The sequence below is a fragment of the Eschrichtius robustus genome, chromosome 19 (assembly GCF_028021215.1).
Source record: "Eschrichtius robustus isolate mEscRob2 chromosome 19, mEscRob2.pri, whole genome shotgun sequence".
NCBI classification, from domain to species: Eukaryota; Metazoa; Chordata; class Mammalia; order Artiodactyla; family Eschrichtiidae; genus Eschrichtius; species Eschrichtius robustus.
In genome coordinates, this window is record NC_090842.1 from 1,330,178 (window position 1) to 1,355,406 (window position 25,229).

Sequence of the window (25,229 nt, forward strand, 5' to 3'; positions counted from 1 at the left end):
AGGGCCGTCATTCCGGCCAAGGCACTGTGCGGGACTCCAGGAGAGCTGGCGGGGAGCCCCGGTTGGGGATAAGCCCAGACGTGTCTTCAGATTCCGCCCCATCTCCTGCTTCATCTCTGTGCGGGGTTCTGGGGCTGCCAACGGGGCTGGGGAAGGGACAGGGATGCCGTGGCCGGCCCGGTTCCTCCTCCCTGGAGCTCTAACGTCTGGAAAGAGCCCGAGGAGTTGGGAAGGTGGTCCTTGGTGCTCCCCTGCCCCAGAGTCAGGTCGCCCGGGGCATCACCCACTGACTCAGAGCAATGAACCGGCCCCGACCTCAAACCCCAGGCAGCTGCCCTTTCCGTGTTCCGGTCGGCCCATGCAGGGAGCCCTGGGTTGGCTTCAGAACTTTCTAATCTCCCAAGCGATTGCAGGGCCCGGGGGCTTGAGGCTCCGATGGAGAGTCCCCAGGCTCGGGCCCTGCTGCCCTCAGGCCCTGAGACCCTGAGCAAGTCACTTGTCCTCCCCGAGCCTCAGTTTCCCCATCTATAAAATGGGCGCGATGGCAGGACCTGCCTCCTGGGGCTGCTATTGAGGTGCAGTGCGTCCTCGAGCAGGGGTATGGAATTCTTAGTCAAAGTTGGTCCCTGGGGTCCTGAGGGGTGGGCAAGCTGATGCATGAGGGGCGGGCAGGCTGATGCATGAGGGGCACGTGCTAAGCCCTCACGGGGGAAGCTGTTATTTATATATTAATCTCATAAGAAAAAAGGAACTTAAAGCTTGACATACATTCAGCTGCCTGGGCCCCATAACCGACCTGCTAAATCAGAGCTCCCTAAAAGGGGGCTTGTGTAGGAGGACCCCTGATGTTGGGTGGAGGATCTCTGGGGCTGAGGGCCCCCAATGACCCTAGAATCAGGAGTAGGGGAAACGCAGACCTGGAGTGGGTGCAGGGGGACCGTTCGAGCCTGGGGTCCCGCGGCACAGGATGCCACGGTACAGGGGCCCTGACAGCGCCTTCTGGGGAGGCCACAAGGATCCAACAAGATGCTGTGTGGACGTGCAGCACATGGGGCCTGGCTCCCCCCGGGGCTGAGGACCCCTGGGAGTGGACGCTGGGGACAGAGGTACCTGCGAATGGGGTAGGGGGGAAGAGCTGCCCCACAATGCCGGCCCAGGTTTTCTGGGCGGAGTCTGGACCTTACCGGGACGTGCCCCCTGCCAGCTGAGCTGACCACGCTGGCACCCTCGGCAGCCTTGGTGGGAGTGGGAGCTGCCCCCTCACCGGCCCCCAGCACTCAGCACTCGACAGCGGGCCACTCCCCAGGCCCCCACGCCCTGGCCATCTCCTGCTCGTGCTGGCTTGTGGGTGCAGGGTCCTGCCTACGTGGCCCCACACAGGCTGCCAGATGGGCAGTAAGGTTGTGCCATAGCCCTCGGGGGTCCGAGCCTCGCAGTGGGTCTTAGGGGGTGAGGGAGCAGCCTTTGGCTGGCGCGGGCCCTTGAAAGGGGCTGGGCAGGAAGCCGGCTCCTGGGAGAGTGAGGCTGCCTGTCTGGCAGCTCGTTTAGCCGTGTGCCCTCAGGCCACACAGGCCAGCAGGCGGGCAGGCTTGGCTCCAGCACAGGCTGGTCAGGGCTCCACACGCAACTCAGGGGTGCAGAGGTGGTGAGAGGACGGTGATAACAGCTGCCACCATGCGTGGCGTGACCACGGTGGGTGCCCGGCCCCCCACTGAGAACGCTTCTCCTCCTCCTTTGATCCGCGCTGCACCCCAGGGAGGCGAGGAGCCCGGCTCAGATGCAGCCACTCGTCAGGAGGGTGGGACTCAGCTCCCTCTCGCCCTGCTGTCCTCGCGCGGCCAGCCCCGAGGAAGGCAAGCGTGCAGGGCGAGCTGTGGGTGCATCCACAGCCCCTCAGCAGCCCCCGTGTCGGCCCGCCTTGGAGCCAGGGCAGCCAGGGCCCCCCGACCTGCCCCCTCCAGCCCCTGAGCAGGGAGACCCCTCCTCTAGCAGGGCTGCCGGTGGTGACCTCATTCTCGTGTCCTGCCCTGGTGTCCAGCACATGCGTGGCCGGCCTTCCAGAAGTGCCAGCCCAGCCAGAAACCCTGCGACAGGTGAGCCAGGAAACAAGGTCATCTCAGGGGATCACATTCCGGGGGAGCTAGAGAGCCTCATGTCTCATGTGGGGGCACCTCTCCTGAGGACATGAGGTCGGAGCTGAACCCCCAGGAGGGAAGGGGGAGTGGCCCGGGGGGTGTGCGAGGGCTCGGAGCTGGGGCTCTGGGTGTCGTGGGAGCGGGCCGGGGGGTAGGACCCTGGGAAGCCCCACGTGCAGTGGAAGCTGCTGGAGGGTTTCAGGCAGGAGAGACGACGTCTCTGGATGCCGTGCAGAACCTTCACTGGCTCCCTGCTGCCCACCAGCCCGGCCCAGGCAACCTCCTCTCAGTTCCCTGCACAGCTAGAGGCCCTGCACGCCCCCTCCCGCCTTTGTGCTCTCTGTTCCTTGACCACAAATGCGTTGCTCACCGTCTCCGCACCACCTCTGCTCTTCCCCGAGGTGCTCGGTCACTTTCCGCTTTCTGGGTTGGGGTGTGTGCCGAGGGCAGCCTCAAGAGCGGGGTCCCGGCACGCAAGTTGCTCCATAAACCATGACCGAATTTCACTGAGAGCTTGCCGTCGGCCATTACAGAGTCACCTCAGAGAGGTGAGGTGACTTGCCCGAGGTCACACAGCCAGGAGGCAATAGAGCCAGACTCAAACAAGATTCAAGACTTGTGGGGTTTCTGGCACCTGTGGCCCTACTGTGCACATACCTTGGGGACCCAGGACCCAGGGCTGGAGGTGGGACCTGGGAGAGCCGCAGGGGTGCCCCCACCCACCCAGCCCAGAACCTCCACCCACCTGGGTTTGATTCCCGGAACTGCTGCCTCTCCTGCAAGGGGGAGAGTTCGCGTTGATGACAGCCAGGCCTTGGAACCCTGCAGGCCCACCCAAACCATACGTGCTGTGTGCCCTTGGTGGATTGCTGCACCTCTCTGCGCCTGTAAAACAAGGCTGGCAGCAGCGTCCCCCTCACAGTGTTTCCTGGGAATAACAGGAGCCATGACTGTCACGTGCCAGGAGCGCGTGTGTGTCTCCTTTGTAAGTGGACGGCCTCGGGCCTGCTTGCCGGGCACCAGCAGGGCAGTGCCCGCTCCGTCCACGGGCCCGGCAGACACCATGGGGTGGGCGCGAGACTCCTTGCGATGTGGCACCCTCGTCATCGCGGGCACACTCGGTCCACCCTCCCGCCTGGAGCGGCTCCTGTCCATCCGCTTCTCCGGTCTGCTCCGCCCGTGATGTTCCAGCGAAGCCCCAGCATGGAAGGGCTTTGGAAGGTCCGACCAGGCCCCGCATCCCCAGCGTCCCAGCCTGGCATCCTAAGCGCCCTCCCTGGCCTGATGACGGGACTGCCTGCCCCAGGGTGGCCTGGTCAGATGAAGGGCTGGCCAGGATGGGGCTGCACCCCACAGAGGTGGCCTGGAGCCCACGGCGCTGGCCACGTTTTCCTTCTTTGGTTGTCACTGGGGACTGGCCGCCAGCCCTGTAGCCAGGCATGGCATTGACGGGTCCCCACAGCTGTGGCGCACGTGTGCCAGGCCATCAGCCTCCTGACAGGCGGGCTGGTGGGGGGCAGGGCGCCCAGCGAGAGGGAGGCCAGCTGAGTGGACAGCAGGTGCCGCGAGGCCGGGTGGCTGCTGGTGACCGGCTGCTTCCCCCTTCCGTGGGGCCCAGTGGGGAGGGGGCTTCTCCGCTCTCACCCCCTGGGCCCTGGAGTGCCGAGGGCATCTCCTCTGTGTGAAGGAGGACGTGGGAGCGATGCGGGGGGGAGGTCTGCACGGTCTGGGGCACAGGTGGTGGTAAATGCCGTTCATTAGCATCTTGGCTGTCCACGGAGGTGGCTGCCCGGGTCTGTGTGTGTGTCTCCAGCTCTGCCCAGGTCGTGCGGGACCCCGGGAGGGGAGGGTGGGGAGAGGCAGAGGGACAGAGCGGTAGTCCTGGTGACGGCTGGCAGGTGTCAAGCCTGGCCCCATCGTCCCCCTGGCCCCCGGGAGACTCTGTCAGTGTCAGCAGGACGAGCAGTGGCTGGGGCACTGTGGGCTGCGCCTGTCTGTTACAGGCGGGGACGCCCACCCACAATCCCAGCCGCTGCTCGCAGGTCTCTGCGGCCGGCCCCGGTGCTGGCTGACCCTGAGCTAAGATGGAGGGGGAGGCCCAGAGGCTCACCCCCCTCCACCTGCAAAGAATACCTGGGCAGCTGCCGCCCCGGGGGCCTCCCTGGCAGCCTGTTACAAGTGCAGAGTCTCAGGCCCGCTCCGGACCTGCCGAGTTCAGAAATGCGGATGGCGAGGCTGTCTGCGCATGCCCTCCAGGAGGGGCTGATGCAAGCAGAGTGGGGAACCGCAGGCTTGGGGGATGCCACCCGACTCCCCGGTCTGCAGGAGAGGCAATCCAGGCTCCCCCAGGGCCACTCCCACAGTGAGAACTCCAGCCCGGTTCTGGCTGGCCAGAGTTCTGAAAGCTACACCCTCCAGCCCACCTGAAATGGGCTGACCCAAGCCTGCTCTCTGGTCCTAGGTGGGTGGGCTGTCAGCCACCTGTGAGCACACCTGGGGCTTATCTGGGGCAGGCTGGGGCCTGGGACGGGCTCTGTAGGCAGAGCCAGAAGCCACCTGGGGGCCACCTGGGAGTCGCCCACCTGGGCCCCCAGCAACATAGGCCCACGTCCAGCTGCTGGGGGCCTTAGCCGGGAACCAGGTGGGGCTGGGCGGCGCCGACCCCTGTGCCCCTCGGCCTGCTTCACCCGTGCTCTGTCTCTCTGTCTCTCTCTCTCCTTTCCCCCACCCCGGTGGCCATGGCGCCCACAGCGGACAGGAAGGAGAAGGCCTCCGCGATGCCTGGCTCCCCAGCCGAGGTGAAGACGCAGCCCCGGGCCACGCCCCCCAGCATGCCGCCCCCGCCGCCTGCCGCGTCCCAGGGGGCCACACGACACCCCTCCTTCACGCCCCACACAAGTGAGTAACCCCAGGGCCGGGCCCCGAGGGGCGCAGCGGGGAGAGGCAACTCCGGGGGTCCCTCGAGCCCATTAAGGTCCGAGCTTCCACTCTGGACCTGTAAACGCCCCTGTTGGGCCTTTAAGAGGGAGGATCTCATCATGGGTCAGGGCCCAAGCTTTGAGGTTCGGATACCCAGCAGAGCTTGGTAGCTGTGTGGCTTTGGGCAAACTTCTTAACCTCCCTGGGCCTGGTGTTCCTCATCTGTAAAGCCAGGCTGGTCATGGCCCCTGCCTCACGGAGCTGCTGTGGGGGCGAGTGAGTTAATAGAAGTTCTTAGCATGGTGGGCACACGGTGAGCATTCCGTCAAGGTTAGCTGCTATACTGGAGCTCAGAGAGGGATGGGGGCTTCCCCATGGTCACACAGCAGGTCACTTGCATGTGGGTGAATCCTATTGGGCCTGCACGCCCTGGAGGGCCCATCGGAGGCAGCTCTGGCCTTGAAGGAGCTCTGCAGCCAGGCCTGAGCCGGGTGTGTGGGTGGGCCAGGGGCTGGGGTCAGGGGGCCCTCTGACAACGTGGTGGGTAGACCTGACCCCCAGGTGGTATCTCGCTGGCCCTGGGCCTTGGGTTGAGCATCTCGGCACACACAGAGGGTCTGGGTGGGCTTCGGAATTCACAGCCACCACCTGAGCCCCGGTCCTTTGAGTCAGAGCTGTTGGGAAGGAGACCCCTGGCTTGGGCTGGTGTGGGGGACAGTGTTCCCTGTTCCCTCGACCAGGGGCTCAGCAGTGTGTCCTAGGTGTTTCTGGCGGGCAATCCACGTGCCTCCCCCACCCACATGTTCAGAAGCCAGAAAGCCCCACACCAGGGGACCCTTCCCCAGGCTTTGAAACCCAAATGAAGCCCGTTTCTGGGGCAGGAGCCTCAAATGCCTTGGCCTGGTGGCCCCTGGTTCCCAGCGGGTTCATCGGGCTCCACTCCGCCCACCTGGGGTCCTTGGCTCTGCCTAGAGCCCAGGGTGGGCCACAGGGCCTGGCCTGCTCCTTTTATTCCTGGGCGTGAAGGGTACTGGTTCTGCCCTCCGAGGCCAGGCAGCGGCCCCCACCTGGAGAAGGAGGTCGGGCTGGGCCCCTTGTTGTAGGATGTTGGCTGTGAGCTGGTCTCTGTTGGTAGATAGGGCAACACCACCTGCTCCCGGGCGCAGCCGCCGGAAAGCAGGGCGACCCCTGCACAGCAGGAGCTTAATAGTCAAGTACCCCTCCCCACACATCGCTTGGCACAGAATGTTCCAGCTTCTGTCCCCCCGGGGTCGGTCTGAGTGAGGGTCCCCACATGTGACGGAGACTGGGGTGGGCCCGGCCCTGCCTCCTGCCCCGGGATGGGACCCAGAGCAGCGGGGCCCTGCCCTCCGCCATCCTGGGCGCGCAGCCTGCACTGGCCGCACGGGAGTGGCCAGAGGTGGCCGCGCTTTGTCTCATTCACTCTTCTCACCCGGGGACTGTGGCCGGCCAGTCACCCCTCCCTCTTTTCCAGAAGAGTCAGTCCTTACCTCGCACTGAGCCGCAGGCCGGTCTGTCTCCGTCCACCGACCGTTGCCGCCCCATGCGGCCTCTTGGGTCGGGAGGGGAGGCTCCAGCCGGGCTAAACTCCACCCGCGTACGCTCAGCCCAGGCGGGAAAGGGAATTCTTCCTGACGGGGCGACAGCAGCTCCCCCTGGGAAGAGGACCCGCCCCGCAACTGTTGTCCGGTTCCAAGCAGGAGAGACCAGCAGACCATTTGAGGGTCTGGTCGAGGGCTCTGACCCAGGGACCCCGACCCTCGTGGGCGCGACTCCCTGGCCTGCTTTTCTTCCCGGTCCAGTAGCCCGTGTTCCAGAAAGTGCTGGTCTGGGAACCAGATGTTCCAGGCTGCGGACTGGGCCGGGGTCAGCTGACACCACCGGCTCGCCTTCACGAGGCCTGCGAACAGACGTGCGGGTGGCAGCCTGCGTGTGGCTCAGGGTCCGTCCCCTCTCGTTGGGGTCCCGGCTCCGTTTAGAGCATGGAGGTTATGAGAGACAAGAGGGTCTTTCTTTGCTAAGCTGACGCCTAGTGCTATCTGGCTGCTGGGGGCTTTTGTCTTAAGTGTCAGGCTGCCTCCAAGGTGGCCTCAGATTTGCTCCCTAACCCACGAATTCCCTGAAAGCAGGGTGCTTAACTGCATCTGTGCACCTGGCTGATAACAGCCAGAGTAGACGGAGCCTCTGTGTTCCCTGTGGATTCCTGCCAAGAACCTCCCCAGATTCCCCAGGACCGGCCTGCGAGCCAAGCTGACCAGAGACTGACCTTGAGCCATGGCTTGAGGGCTGTGGTTCTTCTTGCCTGGTGACTGCCCTGGGCATGAATTCATTTTAGAGTTGGAGCTGTGGTGTGGCTCGGGAGGGGGGCAGAGGGCTGAGAGAACTCTGGGGAGGGATGTAAGGAGCTACTCGGCATCTGGGAGGACCCTTAAGGGGCTAGCACTCCATCCTGCCCTTGATTACCCCCTGTGATGGGGGCTCAATCTCTGTTTACAGTGGTACAGCTTGTCTCCTTGTGGCTTTTGCCCACTAACTCCAGCTCAGACGAATCAAATCTCTCTTCCTCTTTGGTGCTTCTGCCCTTCACGGCAGCTCAGACCTGGGCTTCGTTTCGGAACCACCATTGGTTTGTCTGTCAACCTCAAGCCCATCACCTGGGCTCCGGGTCCCTGAGGATGGTGCCGAGTGGGGTCACCAGGCGCCTTCCAGAAACACAGCTGTTTAAGAGCCAGGGTGTCCCACCCATACCCAGGGAGGTGCCAAAATTCTTGTGGAGCCCCAGAAGTTCCCACCAGAAATGACCCTAAGAGATCCCCTGATCCAGCCCATTTTACAGAGAAGGAAGCTGAGGCCCAGAGAAGGTTGTGGACTGGCCCAAGGTGGTGACAGAGTCCCAATCCCCAAAACGCTGTCGAGAGGCAGGGGAGGGGCCGACCGTAGACACCCCCCAGGGCAGAGTCCGGTGCCTGGCCTCCTTCCTCACAGCGTGTTTTTCTTATTTTGCTTACAGATCGAGAGGACGGGCCTGCGATGTCTCTGCCCCACGGCCGTTTTCATGGCTGCTTAAAATGGTCTATGGTCTGTCTTTGTAAGTAAAATAACAAAAACCACGGCCTCCGGGGGGTCCTCACCCGGTGCCCACTGCTCTGCCTGCACCCCGGCATCTGCCGGGCTAGGCCTCTCTTAGGGGACGGGTCCCAAGGGACAGACCCAGGAGAGCAGAGCAGCCGGGATCCCCAAGTCACAGACTGAGTTCACACCCAGCCCTGCCGCTCACACGCTCTGTGACCTCGGGCAGGCGGATGGCCTCGCTCAGCTTCCTTTTCCCCAACGCAAAACTGGGCGAATCTGGCAGGTCCCAGAGTTGCAAGAAGGTCAAGTGTCAGTGGCCAGTCCGCAGCCCTTCTCAAGGGCGGACCCCAGCCTGGGGCAGACCCCATTCTTACCCTTCCAGGCACAATGTCCAACAGGCAGGGACCACCACCTGTAGAAAGAAAGTTATGGAGCCAGTGCCAAGGGTGATCACACGGAGCTCTGGGTCACGTCAGCGTGAAGTCTGGCCCACGTGGGGTGCTCAGCGGATGTTGGTCACTAGTGGTCATTCCCGTCCAAGTGCCCAAGCCGCAGCTGATGCCCTCAGGCGAGGCTCTCATCGGGCGATGCTGGCAGTGTGTGTCAGTCAGCAAGTGCAGCGGGCTCGCCCATCTGGACCGGCCTGATGTAAGCCCAGGTGTGGCATCATCTAGGGCCTGGCGTGTCCACGGAGCTGCGGTGCTGTGAGGCCTGTGAGCTTTGTGTGGACAGGAGGATGGTGATTCCCAGCACCAAGGCCGGGAGGGGGGCTGGCTGGAGGGGCTGTTTTCGGTGCCTCGTCCTAGCCCCCCCGGCCCAGGCCCCGGGACTGGGGGAGCCGTGGGGTGCTGCGCTGTGCCCCCAAACCTCGGCCGGGACACGTGTGGTCTATCTTAGTAACACACCTGTTGTGGGAATGAAAGCACTTGTGGCCGAGGGTTATTTTCGGCGTCTCTTTAGCAAGCTGCTGAGACTGCCCAGCAGCCTGGGAGGGAGTGCAGCGAGCGAGGGCAGGCCGGCCGCCGGGAGGACCAGGCGCCGAGGGCAAGCGGGTAAGGGCGCCACAGGGAGGCCAGGCCAGGGGCTGGCGGGCGGGGTCCCAGGAGGCATGGATAGCCACACGTCTTCGAAGCCCCTGAAGATCCAGACCCCGAGCGACGGCCCAGCTCTGCCGTGAGTGACCAGAAGCCCCCGCTGCGGTGAGGTCCCCATGCAGCAGGCCACCTCCCGGCCTGGCTGGGGTGACCGCCAGCGGCTGTCATCAGTCTCGACCGGGGGGGGGGGGGGGGGGTGTGTGTGTGTGTGTGTGTGTGTGTGTGTGTGTGTGTGTGTGTGTGTGTGTGTGTGTGTGTGTGTGTGTGTGTGTGTGTGTGTGTGTGTGTGTGTGTGTGTGTGTGTGTGTGTGTGTGTGTGTGTGTGTCGGCATCCACCGAGGGGTCAGCTGGAGCTCCACAATGACAGAGAAAATTAGCACAACAGCAGGGTCTTCTGGTCCAAGGGTCCCCTGAACACACCTCGGAGAGGGTGAGGGACAGGGCCCTTCGTGTTCTGTGTCTGGAGCTCCTTCCATCCCAGAGCGACAGGAAGTCCCTGGAGCGACTGTCCTGCAGAATTACCCCCGAGCCGGAGTGTCACCTGTGGGTCCTGGAAGGAGCTCCTAAGGTCGCCCAGACCCGGGGGGCAAACAGGTTTCAACCTGCACTGTGTCTCCAGGGAGGGAGAAGCGGCACCAAGGGCCGAGTGAAGGGCACGGGCCCCAGGAGCGGAGCAGGGCGCCACACCTGCAGCCCGCCCCCTCTCGGGACACAGAGGCAGCACGTCTGTTTTGGCGCCAAGCCTGGCTTTCAACCTGTGCTTTCCAAACTTCTGTTACGTGGGGCCGGTTATTGATGAGCCATCACCCAACACGTAAAAGCAATCAGGTCAGGCGTTTCCGGCGCCTTCCGGTGGGAGAAGGATACCCTGGGTCCTGCGAGGGGGAGCGCGCAGCAGAGGGAGCAGCCGGCCCTCCGGGCCCAGAAGCCCCGCCTCTGGTCTGGGCCGAGGGCCGCTTGCTGATGAGGAAGCGGAGGCTAGGCCCGCGTCTCACCCGCACGGCACGTCTGGGCTGGTCCAGGACGTCCACTCCCAACCAGGGTGCTTGTCTTGCGCCCGCAAGGGCTGGGCCGCGTTAGGCTGCCTCTGAGGGTCTGCGGAGTGCCGGGGCAACGGGGGACGGGAGGCGACCTTGAGCACCGTGTGCGCTGTTCGGGGGCTGCGAGGCCCGTCGCCTGCGGCTTAGGTGGCCGGTCCCTGGCCCACAGCTCGGGGCGGGGGGGAGCGTTCGCAGGTGTCGCCGGCAGGCGGGTCATGGAAGCTGAAGGTGCAAGCAGAGCCGACCAGATAGCAGGCTCGGGGTTAACGGGGGTGGGCCAGTTCCAGCTCCCAGGGGGATGGCGCAGGCCTAGGACTGGAGCGGGAGCTGCATCCCCCAGGCCTGCAGGGGCGGGTGGAGCCGGCAGCCGGGACCTGGAGAACCAAGCCCTGGGAGAGCCGAGGCCCAGGGAGGAGGGATGGGCATGCGGCCACCTCATGTGCTCCCGCCCTTGCAGGCTGGGCGAGGCCAAGGCGGCGGAGGTCACCCCCCAGAGCCAGGTCAGGATAGCCGGGCTGGCGTGGTCTGGAGGGGCAGAGCGACATGCCCGCCGTCCGTGCCGTGGCTGTTCAGAAGGGGCCACTTCCCAGAGCCGAGCCCAGCAGCATCCCCACCCCGGAGAAAGGGGCTCCTGCTCCCCCGTCTCCACACACGCAGGCCCCGGCAGATGCTGGAGCCCTGGAGAAACCCGGCCCTGAGGAAGCAGCAGCTCTGAGCTGTCCTGCATCCCCAGATCCCTAGCCCGGCGAGGCGTGAGCGCACAGCCTCTGCACAGACCCAGCCAGACAAGGCGGGAGGGCCAGGGCACGGGCCTCGGGGACCACAGTTGAGTGAGTGAGAAGTGTGCCTGCATGTGTGCGTGTGCTAGTGTGCACGTCTATGTGTGCTGTGTGGGTGTGCACATGGGTGCGCCGTGGGCTACATTGCATCGTGCCCGTGTGTGCATGTGGGGTGTGCTTGTGGGCGTGTGTGTGCACGTGTGAGTGTGTACATAGGTCTTTGTGCACGTAGGGTGTGCACTGGGTCCGTGTGCACATATGTGTGTGCATGCATGCAGTGCATATAGGCCTGTGTGCAAGCACGCGTGTGAGGTGCGTGCACGTGTGTGCACATTTATGTATCTGCATACACGTATACACGTGTATGCGAGCATGAGTGCACGTGTGTTTGGCATGTTGCGTGAGGTGCGTGCAAGGCTGCTGAGGGAGGGAAGGCGCGGGGAGTGAAGGGCATGGGCGAGGGGCTGGGCTTTGGGACGGTCGTGTAGGGAGCACGCACGTGTGCAGGAGCTGGAGTCAGGTGTGTGAACAGGAGTGTGAAGGAGCAGGTCCCATGCAGCCTGCGGCGGCGTGAGCGGCCGCAGGTCGGCCGCGGAGTCTGTGGGCTGTGCCTTGGGACCCCCAGAGGCGTCCAGTCCACCGTCCCATGTCCAGACCCCCTCCACCATCACCAGGGGCCCTGGGAGCCCACGACCTCTGACCTCTGTGCAGGCCCTGGTGCAGGGCAGTGGGGTGCAGGTGGTCGGGCTCTGGAGGGCTCCCCGGCCCTGGGGGCAGACTCAGCTGATTACAGTCCTGCCCCTGGTCCACTTCACAGCAGTCCCAGTGTCTGTCACCACAGGGACCCACACTGCTGCTCCCGGGGCCCCTGCATGAGCTCATCGCAGGCCCCTCAGGTCACCTGCTTGTCCTCCGCACGCAGCTGGGGCCCGTGTGCGCACACGTCCACCCGTGCAGCAGCCCCAGACAGTGTCCCCGCTGCCAGCATCCAACCCTGCTTGTCCCGGGGGTCCAGGCTCCCCTGCCCCACCTTGAGCCCCGTCAGCCTGGCACGGGGGCCCTCAGCCAGGCGATGGCACCTGCGTAGGCACTGGGGCGTGGCTTGGGGCCGTGGTGGGGGGTGGGTGGCCACTGCCCTTTTGTGGGGATGAGGGACCTCTCCCTGGAAGAGGAGGGTGGGCCCGCAGATCCCGGTTGTGGGGAAGCCCCTCTACCTGCTCACAGGAGATGCGCGTCTGCCAGGCAGCGTGGGGCCGTGGTGTCCCCCGGGTGTGGAGGGCCCGACTGCGTGGCCCAGAGCAAAGCCGCAGGGCCGCTGAGCCCGGGCCACACCTGGATCCCGTCCGTACTAGCTGCCCCACTCTGCCGGGGGCCCCAGTTTGTGCGTCTGTAAAGGGTGTCCGTGGGGCCCAGCTGCCCTGCCGCGTCTTCACCCCGCCTCTCCCCGCGCAGTGATGAACGGCAGCAGCCCCTCGCCCACGGCCGTCAGCGGCACCCCGTCCACGCCCAGCGGCTTCAGCAGTGGCCCAGCCACCTCGTGCACCGCCTCTCTGTCCACACAGCAGCTGCCCCCGGCCTGCGGGGCGCGGCAGCTCAGCAAGCTCAAGCGCTTCCTGGCCACCCTGCAGCAGTTCGGCAGCGACATCTCCCCGGAGATCGGGGAGCGCGTGCGCACGCTGGTGCTGGGGCTCGTGGTGAGTCGGGTCGGGGCGCGGTGACCCCGGGCCGGGCCAGCCCTCGGGCTCTGCCCTCCTCTCCCCGGGCTGAAGCGAGGTGTTTTCTCCCCGCCTCCCCACCGCAGAACTCCACCCTGACCATCGAGGAGTTCCATTCCAAGCTCCAGGAGGCCACCAACTTCCCGCTGCGGCCGTTCGTCATCCCCTTCCTGAAGGTAGGGACAAACCCACTTCCCCTGCGCTGGGGCCCCAGGAGCCCCGAGTCTTTTCTCTGCCAGCTCAGATCAGCCACTGTTCTCGAGACTCTGACACCCCTGTCCCCCGGGGGGAACAGGGCTGACCCGTCGCGGCCGACTCCTGCAAGCTCGCTGCCAGGCCGGACTAGTCAGCCACCCAACCCTGTGCTCTGAGACCGAGCTCCCAGGCTCAACCCTGTTATTAGTGGCCAATACACTCAGCCGCTCGACAGCTGTTTTTTGAGCACCTGCTATGTGCCAGCCGACAACAACGGCCGTAGACTCTGGAGCTGCAGAGAGGGTGCATTCTGATGAGGGGGGAGGAGGGCGAGGGAGGAGAGCGGGGAACAGAGCCAGGCAGCGGGGACGGCACATGGAAAGGCCCTGAGGCAGGGGTGTGCCTGCTGTGTTTGAGGAGCAGCGAGGTGGCCGTGTACCTGGAACGGAGTGAGGGGAGAGGGACAGTGGACAGACGGTGGTCATGTGGGTGAGCAGACAGATGGGTGAGTGGGTGTCAGTTGGAAGGCGGCCGTGTGGTCATCACGGAAGATAAACAGTGGACCAGGGCCTCTCGGTAGTTGGTGTTGGCTGGGCGGCAGCAACACCAGGGTGTGTGAGCAATGCAGGTTCCCGGGCCCCAGCCCAGACCCACTGAGTCAGAATCTGCATTTTAACAAGGTGCTGGGCAACGTGTGTGCACAAAACCGGGACAAGCGTTAGACCCATGTCTCCCCTGCAGTACTTCTCAGGACCTTCACTCCCCTATGAGGGTCGCACATCTCCCAGAGGGGGTGGAGATGAAACGCTTCCCGAATGTATTTGACCCCAGGTGCCCCTGCTAGCGCGCATCTCCTCAGGTCAGGTTCCACAGAGCTCGCTTGGGAGATGCCCGCCCTGCAGCGCCTGGCGGGCTCTCGTTTCCCAGGCCCAGGTGGTGCTCCCAGCCGTGGGCCATGCTCGCCTGCACAGCTGCACCCTGGTGGGGCCTGCCTTTCAGAGGGTCTTGAAGACAGGCCAGACCAGACGTGCCCCGATGCGAGCCCTGACCCTGCCACTTAGCCCCCACTGTCCTGGGCCAAGCTAGTTCGCCCCTCTGTGCCTCAGTTTCTGCAGCTGTGAAGTGGGAGCCATTCTCAGGCTATTGGGAAGGTTGTGGGGAGAGACGCAGGTAAAGACTTCGGGACGTGCTCGACGGACACTGGGCGTCGTCATCTGGGGATTTCAAGTGTTCTGCAGACGACGTGTCCTTTGCAGCTGCCCCTGCTGAGCCCCCAGCAGCCCTCGGGGCGGGAGGGGGGTGGCACAGACACTGCCACTGTTCCCGGTTAACAGGCGGGGAAACTGAGGCCCCGAGGTCCCCTCTGGTGGAGGGGTGGAGCAAGGCTGGAACCCGGCTCCCTCCAGCTCCAAGCCTCCCAGCCTGCCCGGGGTGTGCCCAGGCCCGCACCTCGTTCCAAGGGGACCCCACATCCGCTCCCTCCTCCCTCCTTCCCGCCCACACCCCGCTGAGCTCACTCTGAGCTGGGCTGAGGGTTCGCCCATCTGGCAGTCATTTGCAATTCATCAGGAGCCCTTCCCGCTCCTCCCTGCTTTCAACTTACTGCTGACTCCACGCTCCCCATCGTGGGGGACGCAGTGCCTGCTATTCTGTCAGATTAGATATTTACAGCAGATGTCCCACCCGCCCGTGTCAGCTGCCCTTGTTTATCAGAGGGGCAGGAGAAGGGAAAACACTCCGCATCCCCGCGCCCGCCCTGGCCAGGCCCACTCGCCCTGGCATCCCAGCACCCTCCCAGGCACACCCCAGTGAGGCGCCAGACAGGACGCACCGGCCTGGCAGTGCCTGCCTCAGTGTGCCCCCTGCCCACAGCACTGTCATGGGGCTCTCAGAGCTGTGGCGCCCCGATTGCTCTCCTGGTGATGGGGCAGCTGGGTGAGGGCCCTGGGCCGGCGGGCTGTCAGGGACAGAGTCCATTCGTCTGCCTGACGTGGGGCTCCTGGGCGTGGCCAGTCCTGTCGCCGCGGCCCTGCCTGGGGAGTGCCCCGCCCCTGCCCCCCCACTCACTGTGGGACCCTGGCCTCTTGAGCACGCAGAGTGCCGCGGGGAGCCTGGGGGGCGTGCCGGCCTGCTGGGCGGCCTCGGTTTCCCCACCTGTGACCTGGGAGCAGCGGGGGCAGCGCCTTCCTGGGGATTGACGGCCTCCCAGGCCCAACCGTGGTGCACCCACGTGGTGGCCCTTGGCGCCATCTCCTATAGCAGAGGCAGGAGCAGCGGCCAGCCCACCCGGCTCAAACCCAGCTCTGCCCTTGGGCAACTGAAACTCCCACTTCCCAGTCCCCTCCCAGGTCCCTGGGGTGTGACAGCCCACCACCTCAGGTGGGACTGGGAGAGTTAACTCATGAGAAGCTCGTGGGAGCCTCACACCCAGGATGGGAGGAGCCAGAGCTTCTTGCAGCTCCAGCTGCAGGTGAGGCAGAAGTCAGAGAAGTTAAGTGACTTGCCCACGGTCACACAGCACAGCCACGGTGGGCAGACACAGGGTCTGCAGTGGAGTGTGGGGCAGTGTAGGAGGTCCTTGGGAAAGCAGTGGAAATGTCATAAACCCTCACCAAATGGGAGACACCTGCTCCAGTAACACCGTGACTGCGGGTGTTTTTGCAAACACTGATTTTCCTCTGGCCGGAGTTCCCGTCTGTGAAGAGGACAGCATGGAACCTTCTTTCAGGTGGCAGAGCTGGGATTCACCAGCTCGGTCCAGCATCTCAGCGGCAAGGCCTCCCAGGCCCTGGAGACAGAATTGGGACTGCTGCCCAGGAAGGAGAGGACCACCGGCCCCCCATAGTCTCTATGCATTTCTTCTGGGCCCTGGGCCCCATTCCCCCAGCCAAAGGCCCCAGGTCCCCTGCACCCTCTCCTGAGCCTGACGCTGTGCGTGGCTGAGTGGTGGGGCTTTCCGGAAGCTGGGAGATGCCGCCCCGCCCAGCCAGCCCTCCACCCGTGGCCCCGGCTCCCAGCTGGGCCCAGCCGGCCAGGAATCCAGATGTTTCCATGGCCCTAACAGCAACCAGCCAGTGCCCGTGCTGTCCCCGCCCTGCTGCACCGGGAGAGGAGGGGCTGGCGAGGGGGAGGGAGGATGTTTGGCGTCCTCGGACCTCCTGGGACCTCCTTTCCCAGCTCATGCTCCTAACGTGTTCGACAGATGGCGGGCTGGCCCCTGTTCAGCTATCCAAGTAGAAAAAAAACAGGCCTGGCAGCCGGCGCTGCTTGACAAAAACGCATTGGCTGCTTGATCGGGTCCGGGTGGATGCGCTAGTGGGGGCTGGTGGTGCAGAGGCGGGAGAGGCTGCTGAGGTGGCTTGGAAACACCATGAGAAAGTTGGGGAATTGCATTTATTTACAAATACTTAGAACTCTGGCCCTCCCAAGCGGCCTGCTGCCGGGCCCCCATCCAGCCGGCATCCTCCCACGGTGGCTCTGGGGAGACTGCCGAGCCCCCGGGGCCCTGCCGTGCTCGCTGGGAGGCCTAGAGCAGGGCGGAGGCAGGAGGGCACGGCAGTTACGCACGGTGGTCACAGGCGGGATCTGCGTTCGAATCCTGTGCCCACCCCCACGTGCCATTCTGCTCCCTGTGCTGTGGTATCCTTACCCACAAACGTGGAACCCAGTGGTCGTGTCCGACCCCGGGAGGTGGCACGCGTGACGGCCCAGAGTGGTGTGGGTACACTGATGCCTTTATTCAAGGCTGGGCTGGGAACCCGCAGAAAGTGGGCAGGCAGGACCAGCCGGCACACGTTGGGGTCTGCGGCAGGTGTGCTGGGGTCCTGCTCGTCCCCTGCAGTGAGCTGTGTGCAGGGCTGCCCCGCCCCCCTGAGCCTCAGTCTCCTCCGTGCGGGCGGTCGTCTGGGGCCTGTTTCCTCAGGCGCAGGCAGCGGGTCCTGGTGAGGACCCCTCCTCGGTTTCTCCAGATGCCAACACAGGAGGGAGCTTGGTGAAGGGGAAAAACCCCAAACCACTGGGTCTTCTGAGGGGCATGGTCCCGCCCTCATCCCCAGGCTGTAGCAGAGGAACTCGAGGCCCGGAGCGGTTGTGCAGCTTGCCCAAAGTCACACAGCAAGGCTGGCCGTTGGCGTCCCTGCCTCACCTCCAAGCACCTGGCGCCCTGACCTCAGTCGGCAGCCAGTCCAAGCCCCTCCCCGTCCCCCGCAGGCTAACCTGCCCCTGCTGCAGCGGGAGCTCCTGCACTGCGCCCGCCTGGCCAAGCAGACCCCCGCCCAGTACCTGGCCCAGCACGAGCAGCTCCTGCTGGATGCCAACGCCTCTTCCCCCACCGACCCCTCGGAGCTCCTCCCGGAGGTCAACGAGAACGGCAAGAGGAGAACACCTGACAGGTACCTGGGGGGACGGTGGAGGCCCGGCTCTCTCCCTACCTGACTCCGGAGAGCTGCGCTGGCGCCGAGGCTTAGCGGGCGCCCCAGTTCCGGGGCTGAGAGAATGCAGGCCGACACCACGTCGCGTTCTGTGGCAGCCGCTGCTGAGTTGGTCACGTTCAGCCTGAAGTGCAAGGGCACTGAACAGGCTGAAGCACCGGGAGGCCGCCCTGTCTGGCTGTGGCGGGTTCTCCTGAGGACTCGGATGCCCCGGGAGGACAGGGGCGGAGGCAGGACAGACACTGCCTGGCCGGCATGCCCTGGCTATTCCCTTCGTGCTGGACGTGCACCCCGAGTGTCCAGCAGCCCGAGGTGCCCAGGTGCCTGGGCTGGCCCTCACTGCTGGGTCATAGCGTGGGTACCTGTCCTGCTGATGGGGGAGGGTGCCTCCCCCACTCTCTCCAAGGAGGCCCAGGCTTCCTGACCACCTCACCCCAGGAGCCCCAGAGGAGGAGAAAGAGGGGAGCACGGGGCCGGGCCCCTAGCGGCCAGGTCTGATCTCTCCCGTTGTTCACCTCGGTCTGTCTCCTCCTCACTCGCTCGCTCGCTCTCTGCCCGCGCCCCAACCTTCCCCTCACCCCTCTGTCCACGGATCTTGGCCCCGTGACCACTGTCCCCTGCCTGCTCTTGGGACCAGGACCAAAGAGAACGGGTCAGACCGTGACCCTCTGCACCCGGACCACCTCAGCAAACGGCCGTGCACCCTGAGCCCCGCCCAGCGCTGCAGCCCCAGCAACGGGCTGCCCCAGCCCACGCCGCCTCCGCACTACCGCCTGGAGGACATGGCCGTGGCCCACCACTTCCGGGACTCCTACCGCCACCTTGACCCCCGGGAGCTGCGAGAGCGCCATCGGCAGCTGGGTGAGCGGCGCGCTGCGGGGGTGCACGCGTGCGCCGAGTGGAGGTCGGGGGCGGGTGGAGCAAACGGGGCTGCCGTGTGCACGTGAACGCTGGCGCTGCCCGGCCACGTCTGTCCGGGGAGGATGGACACTGAGGACGTGGGTGCAGAGGAGGGATTTGCGCCCAGAAGCCTGAGGGACAGCCATCTTTCCCGGGGGGGGCAGCCCGACACCGCCACCCTCAGGACCAGGAGGGCCCCTCCCCATGGCAGGTGGGCACCGTGGCTGCATAGGTGCCTGTCCTGGGGGCTCTGCAGGGCCAGGTATGGCATCTAGAGCCGCTCGGGATGCACTGGCAGCCGGGAGAGATCCGGCATGTGGGGGGTCCCCAAGTCGCGGGAGTTGCAGCCCCCGCCTCCAAGGCCCAGGCGCCCTGAGGGAAAGCAGAGGCACCACTGAGCACACACGGCCGGTCCTGCTACACCAAAACACCAAATCCGTAGAGGGTGGTCCGTGCAAGAATGAAGGAGATGAGGGAGGCTGGGCGCTGGGGCGACACCCCCCGGGGGCAGGACTGCCTGGTCCTCCGAGCTCCCCCAGGTGTGCCCTTGGGCAGGTCACGTGCTCTGCATGCCTGCTTCCTCGCTGTTGGCTGGGTCTAAGAGCAGCCCCGCCTTCACGGGGTGAGAGGGGGTTAAGACCCAGCTGTTACTGGTGGCGGTGTGGCAGGTCCCAGTGGTCCTCTTGTTGGCATTGTATGTTTTGCTGGGTCCTAGAAGGCAGCACCCCGATGTGTTCTGACACACGTGTGTGATGTGTTAGCATGCCCACATTACAGATGGGGAGACTGAGGCCCAAAGGGGTAACGGACAGGCCCAAAGTCGTCTAGCTACCACGACTGACCTTCTGACCTTCCTCTGTGCTGGGTCAAAGGGATGAATAGGATTAGCCTCCACCCCAGGGACCCCCCCCCCCCAGCGTTTTGGTGCAGGAAACCTGGAAACAGCTGCCCCTGAGGCAGAGGCCCAGGGCACCAATGGTGGGCCCAGAGGAAGGGTCAGCAGAGGCCTTGCCCCTGCCTCCTCCCCCCGGAAGCTTCCAGGGCCCGGGCCCAGGCCCGGGCAGCAGGTGACAGCGTCTGGCTCCCTGCAGCCGGGTCAGGCAGGTGCTAATTCCCACCCGCTTCTGCTAACGCAAAAATAAACGCCAGCTGTCAGGCAGATCTCAGCCACTATTTTGGTTGGGGCGTTGGTGCAGGCCCCAGCTCCTTGGGCAGCAGGGCAGGGTGGTGGACGGCGGGCTGTGGCTACTACCTCCCACCTCTGCTGCAGTTTGGGTAGGCATTTCAGGTTTGGGGGCTAAAAAAGGCCTAAGTAGACCCCAGCCCAGGTAGCATGGGCCGTGCTGGGTCACAGTGGGCGTGAGCATATTCGGTATTTCAAAAAGTGTAGGAGGAGCTGCTGTGAGGAAGCCAGACGCTCTCCCGCTGGCGTGAATTTCTCAGCTCGCAGTTGTTTGTTTTGTTTCTGATTATGGGGTGTGGGTACCCCATTGTTTCAGTCTCTGGAGCTATACCAGCCAGCAGCTAAGGGCACAGCCCCAGCTCCAGCCGACCTTTGCTTTACTTTACCTTGCTTTGCTTTGCTTTACTTTAACATGTCCCTGTAACCAGCCTCAGTTTCCTCATCTATAAAATGGAAATAACGGCAGAACCCCTCCCCCCCCACACACGGTTGGAGGTTGAGGCAGGGATGAACCCGTAAAGCCCTTAGCACAGAGCCCTGCTCCACACTCAGGGCTCTCCCCTCCATCTCGTCTCCCGGGAGTCTTATCACACCTCCGGGAGGCAGGCAGGGTGGGGAAACTGAGGCCACAGGCAAGACAAGGGGCCCAGGTCCCATGGGGAATGAGTGTCAGGGCTCTGGCTTTTCCCGACCCCACTGTTTCCCAGGAGACCACACTTAGACCCGCTCACCTGAGACCCAGCAGATAAGCCGGATCACTCCTCTTACCAGGCTGGAGCTCGGCCCAGGGGATACAGAGGTGAACAGGCCACACTGGCCCTGCCCTGGGGACTGACACAGTCTGTTGGCAGGACTGAGAATAAGCAAAGAAGCACCTATAATTACTACACAACCAGAGATACATGGGGCTTAAGGAAGCCTGAGAGCCCAAGGCTGCTGAGGAGGAAGGAGCCTGTGACCTGTGCTTTGAAGGATGCACAGGAGTCCAGATAGCTCAGGGGAAGCAGTAAAGTATGGGTGAAGCCAGGCAGCCACAAGGAGGCCCTGAGCAGTGGGGAAGCCCCTTGACTGAGGTCTGAGGCCACTATGCCAGCAGCAGGGGGCAGAAAGAGAGTGGCTGGATTTGGAGGTGGGGGAGGGGTGGCCAAAGCGCGGGATGGGGACACGGGTCTCTTCCTCCGAAGCATGAGTAGAGGCCAGGCCTGTTCCTGAGCCCCCAGGGCAGTGGGCAGAGGGTCAGTGCCCAGGGTTCTCTTCCTCACCTCTCCACGGGAAGACACAGCCCGTGGGCGGGGCCTGCGGCAGGGGCGTGATCGGGGGCGGGGCCTGGGAGCGGGGGCGGGGCCTCAGCATCAGCTCCCTCCGCAGCAGTGCACGGGTCCCGGCCTGAGGAAGTGATTGACCACAGGCTCACGGAGCGCGAGTGGTCGGAGGAGTGGAAGCACCTCAACAACGTGAGTGTCCAGGTTCGGGCCACGGGGCGTTGCAGCAACTCCCAGGCGCTCTGCCCAACCTGCGGGCGCTGCGGGGGCAGGGCTCGTGTGCGCCCCCTTGGCCCTGCGCCCGCCTGTCTAGGCTCGCCCGTGCGCTCCTGGTCGGCCCCTCAGCACCTTCCCTTCTAGGGCCCTGCGAACCGTCTCCTGGAGAAAGGTCCCCTGGCCGCGGGGGTGGGACCCCTTTGACACCATTTTCAGGGTCATCCCTGCCCTGCGTCCTTTTGGGGAGGGGACCCCAAGAGAAGGGTGGTCCCCGGAGCGGAGCTAGCCCGTCTACTTCGCGGGGCAGATCGCACCTCGAGGGCTGCAGGGAGAGCCCCAGCCCTGGGTCTGGCCAAGCCTCCCCGCCGGTGTGGTGCCCTGGGCGCCTCCCCAGCCCCGCCCAGCTGCTCAGGTGTTTTTCCGGGCAGTGGAGGTGGGTTTTCAGGCCGCAGCCTTGAGCCCCCTTGGGCAGGCCTGGCGGGCGGGCTGGCCGGGCCCGGAGTGTGGGACAGTGTCCCGGCTGTCCTCGTCATCGAGTGGCTCACCCGGCCCCGCGTGCCCGCAGCTCCTGAACTGCATCATGGACATGGCCGAGAAGACGCGGCGGTCGCTCACCGTGCTGCGCCGCTGCCAGGAGGCCGACCGCGAGGAGCTCAACCACTGGATCCGGCGCTACAGTGACGCCGCCGAGGACAGCAAGAAGAGCCCCGCGCCCGCCGCCCGGCCCCTCGGCAGCTCCGTGGGCGCTGAGGGCTCTCAGCTAGGTGTGCTCTGTGGGCGCGCACGGGGCACCGGGGCCGAGGCCATCATTCGCCACGGCAGCGCCCTCACACGGCCCTGCAGTGAAATAACACCCAACACCCTGTAACCTGGAAAAGAGGGGCCGCCTGCTGCCCAGACACTGCCTGACCCGCTGGGAGGCCCAGCTCTCGGTTCCGATAGGCCAGGGGCCCGGCGCTGGGAGGCTCCTGAATGATGACCGTGGAGACGCAGAGGCGCCAGGCTCGGCCCAGCTCCCAGCCGAATCCAAAGCCCATGGGCTCCCGAGGGTCTCCTTTCCTGACATCACCCTGCTCCCCCCACCAGCAACTGATAACAGGGTTTCCACCATGGGTACATTGGGGGCCCCCAAGATCACACACCCTGCCCCCATGGCCCAGTCGGGTGGGCCCTGTCCTCTGTGTGATGCTGGCCTTCCTGTGTTTCAGATGTCCACCGGGAGTCCGTGCCTCGGACCCTGTCCAGCTACATGCCCGAGGAGATCTGGAGAAAGGCTGGTGAGTGGGGGTGGCCCGGGGCCCCAGACCCTCTCGCCCTCCCTGTCTGCGTCTGCGTCTGCGTGGGGGTCCCTGCGGGCGCTCCCAGGCCTGCTGACTCAGAATGTGGGCGTGGGCCCAGTCCCCGCCCTCCAGGGGATGGTCCTCTACACTACAGTAGAGGACGGGCTTTGCAGGTTTCCCGCGCGACCATTCGCGCCCCCGGGGCGGTGGGCAGGGGAGACCCGTCTGGGCCGGTCCAGGTGCCGACCAGCCGGGGGCGTCCTTTGCAGAGGAAGCGGTGAACGAGGTGAAGCGGCAGGCCATGTCAGAGCTGCAGAAAGCCGTGTCTGACGCTGAGCGCAAGGCCCACGAGCTCATCAGCATGGAGCGAGCCAAGATGGAGCGGGCCCTGGCCGAGGCGCGGCGGCAGGCCTCCGAGGACGCCCTCACCGTGGTCAACCAGCAGGAGGACTCCAGCGAGGTAGGGCCGCCCGCCCCCCCCCCACCCCCGCAGTCCAGGGCCGGAACCCCACTCTACCGCCTCCCGGTCACGTGCTTCCCAGCCACGTGACCTTGGGCAGCCCCGGGGCCCCTTGACCCCGCACGGCCTGGTGAGGCAGGTCCTGTGGGTGTCCCCATTGTACAGGTGTGGAGACTGAGGACTCCAGAAAGTAGATGGCTCACCCCAGGTCACTCTCTAGGAGGTGGTGGGGCCGTTATTTGAACACTGGCAGGCTGGCAGACACCAAGGCCCCCTCTAAGCTGTGAGAGCAGAGGCAAGCAGTGGGGCGTGAGAGTCACCGTGCTGGTACCTGCGCGTCCACTGCATTCTCTCGTCTGAGAAGGGCTTGGACGGCAGAGAGGTCAGGAGGAGGGAGAGGCTCTCTCCAGGGATCCTGGGACTGTCCTCGGGGAGGGCACTTCTCCAAACCCCCTGGATTCGTCTGTGCTGAGCTGGCCCCGAGGAGGCAAGGAGAGCAGGGACACAGAAGGACAGCCTGTGGTGCTTCAGGCCGTGGACGTGCGTAGGGAGGACGGTGGGTGTCAGGGAAGCCCGCTAGTGGTACCGTCCGTCCGAGCAGTCCTTGAGGGAGTGAGCCGGCAGGAATCTGGGGAGCAGCAAGGGTGGGGCGGGGGGCCTGCCTGCGGAGCGTGGCCAGCAGGAGGCTGTGGGGGCTAAATGGGCGCTTGGGCCTTTCTCCAGGGCGGTTTGGCTTCCCCGCCCCACAGACTGGGCTGCTGCCTCCGGCCTTTTGCTGGAATCCCCGCCCACCTTCTGCTCATGTGGGCAGCAGGGGTCGTCGCTTGTTACAGAAAAAGGGACCAGAGGCCCAGTGGTAGGGGAAGGACGGGACCGCGGCGGCTGTGGCTGAGCAGCCCACCTCTTTACTCCGCCAGGGCTGCCACGTTCTGGTATCGGAGCCCTGGCGAGGCCAGGAGGGCTTACCAGAAGAGAGGGAAGGGGCTTTGGCCCACCATGCACCTGTCTGGGGTGGGCTGGAGTTGTGGGAGCCCGTCCCCCCAAAATGGCCCAGCTGAGGGGCCGTGTCTGCAGAGGGTCATCGCAAGCTGGGGTTTTTCTCTTCTTGCTCGGTGATGTCGCGGCTGGGTCTGAGCAGGTGTGTTTGGAGTGTGTGCTTCCCTGGTCTGCAGCCAGGATGGGTACTCTGGGGAACTGGGGGGCCGGCCCGGGCCACCTCTGACCGTGCCCCCTCACATCCAGAGCTGCTGGAACTGCGGGCGCAAGGCCAGCGAGACGTGCAGCGGCTGCAACGCGGCCCGCTACTGCGGCTCCTTCTGCCAGCACAAGGACTGGGAGAAGCACCACCACGTGTGCGGCCAGAGCCTGCAGGGCCCCTCGGCCGCAGTGGTCGAGCCAGTGCCCGGACAGTCCGATGCCACCCCAGGCCTGGGCCCCTGCCTGCCCCCGGCCGCCGCCAGCCCCAGCGAGGCGGGCTCCACGGGGCCCTCCCGCCCCGGCTCCCCCGGCCCGCCCGGCCCGCTGGATGCTGCGCCCCGCTGACCCGCCCGGACCCGGTGCCCATCGACCCACCCGGCCCCGCCCGGCCCGCTAGACGCGCGCCCAGCCCTGGGAGCCGACCTGGGAGTCACTGCTGCTACTGCTTCTCTCCAAAAGAAAACACAGAACCAACAAGACTGCATCAATGCAACTTCCTCAGCTACCTGACGATCACGCCTCAGCCTCTTCGTGCATCCTCAGAAACCACCCGACGAGCTTTAGGCAGCCGGACGGACGCTGGCCAGAGGTGACTGGCTCGTCCACACCCTCCTCTCCCTCTTTCTCTCTCATTTTTCTCTCTTTATGACTTTCACACACTTTCTCTTCAATGAAAAAATCTAATTGTTTGGTGGCTTATATTTTCATTGAAGAATTTTGGGGGGCTGTTTGGCAAAAGAGCTACTCAGAAATGGACAAAGAAAACTGTGGGGTTTTTTTCCCCCTTCCTGATTCAAAAGGGAAAAAGAAAACTGTTCTTTTATAGCCGGAGATCTGAGCCGCTGTGTCACTGAAACCACCCCCGTGGTGTGTGGCCGGTGCAGTGAGGACGGTTAGAAAGATGTCAATTTCAGACTCAAGAAGTAATTTTTGGTTTCAGGATTTTTTTTTTTCCTTTAATGTCAAACTGTTTGGCTTTAAGTAGAAATCCAAAAAGTTTTTTTAAAAAAAGGTAAAGGAAGCATACCTGTAAACTACCTTGCTAGCTAGCCAGCCAAGGACGCCGGACACACCTCTGCTCCAAAGGAAATCCAAAAAGCAAACACAAGAAGTCAAAATCCAAAATTTTTTTGTCACTGCCAAAGTATTTATTTCACTGTTTTACTCTATGCCTGGGCTTGTTCAGATGTCGGTCTTTTGCTTTGATTCTGTTCGGGGGGGTTGGGATATTGGGGTTTGAAGTGTTTTGTCCAACAAGAAGCGACTTCTTTCTCTTCAACTCGACAGCAGCACCTCCGCCGGGGCCGGGTGGGGTGGGCAGCTCGGCCCTC

At 64.4% G+C, this 25,229-nt stretch overlaps 1 protein-coding gene across 3 annotated transcripts in view; it reads left to right on the top strand.

Moving 5' to 3' along the window:
* The window catches only part of CBFA2T3 (CBFA2/RUNX1 partner transcriptional co-repressor 3), a 53,308-nt gene extending 29,058 nt beyond the window's left edge, over positions 1-24,250 (top strand). For 2 of the 3 annotated variants that reach the window (XM_068527494.1, XM_068527493.1), the window contains exons 2-12: positions 4,887-5,033; positions 8,086-8,163; positions 12,513-12,754; positions 12,862-12,951; positions 17,180-17,361; positions 18,038-18,261; positions 20,852-20,937; positions 21,527-21,725; positions 22,170-22,238; positions 22,511-22,701; positions 23,944-24,250. In XM_068527494.1, the coding sequence (XP_068383595.1) occupies positions 4,913-5,033; positions 8,086-8,163; positions 12,513-12,754; positions 12,862-12,951; positions 17,180-17,361; positions 18,038-18,261; positions 20,852-20,937; positions 21,527-21,725; positions 22,170-22,238; positions 22,511-22,701; positions 23,944-24,243 (1,782 nt within the window). In that variant the 5' untranslated portion in view covers positions 4,887-4,912 and the 3' untranslated portion in view covers positions 24,244-24,250. The remainder of the gene's footprint in view (positions 1-4,886; positions 5,034-8,085; positions 8,164-12,512; positions 12,755-12,861; positions 12,952-17,179; positions 17,362-18,037; positions 18,262-20,851; positions 20,938-21,526; positions 21,726-22,169; positions 22,239-22,510; positions 22,702-23,943) is intronic. The other variant, XM_068527495.1, reaches the window with a different exon arrangement.
* Positions 24,251-25,229: the final 979 nt, after the last annotated feature.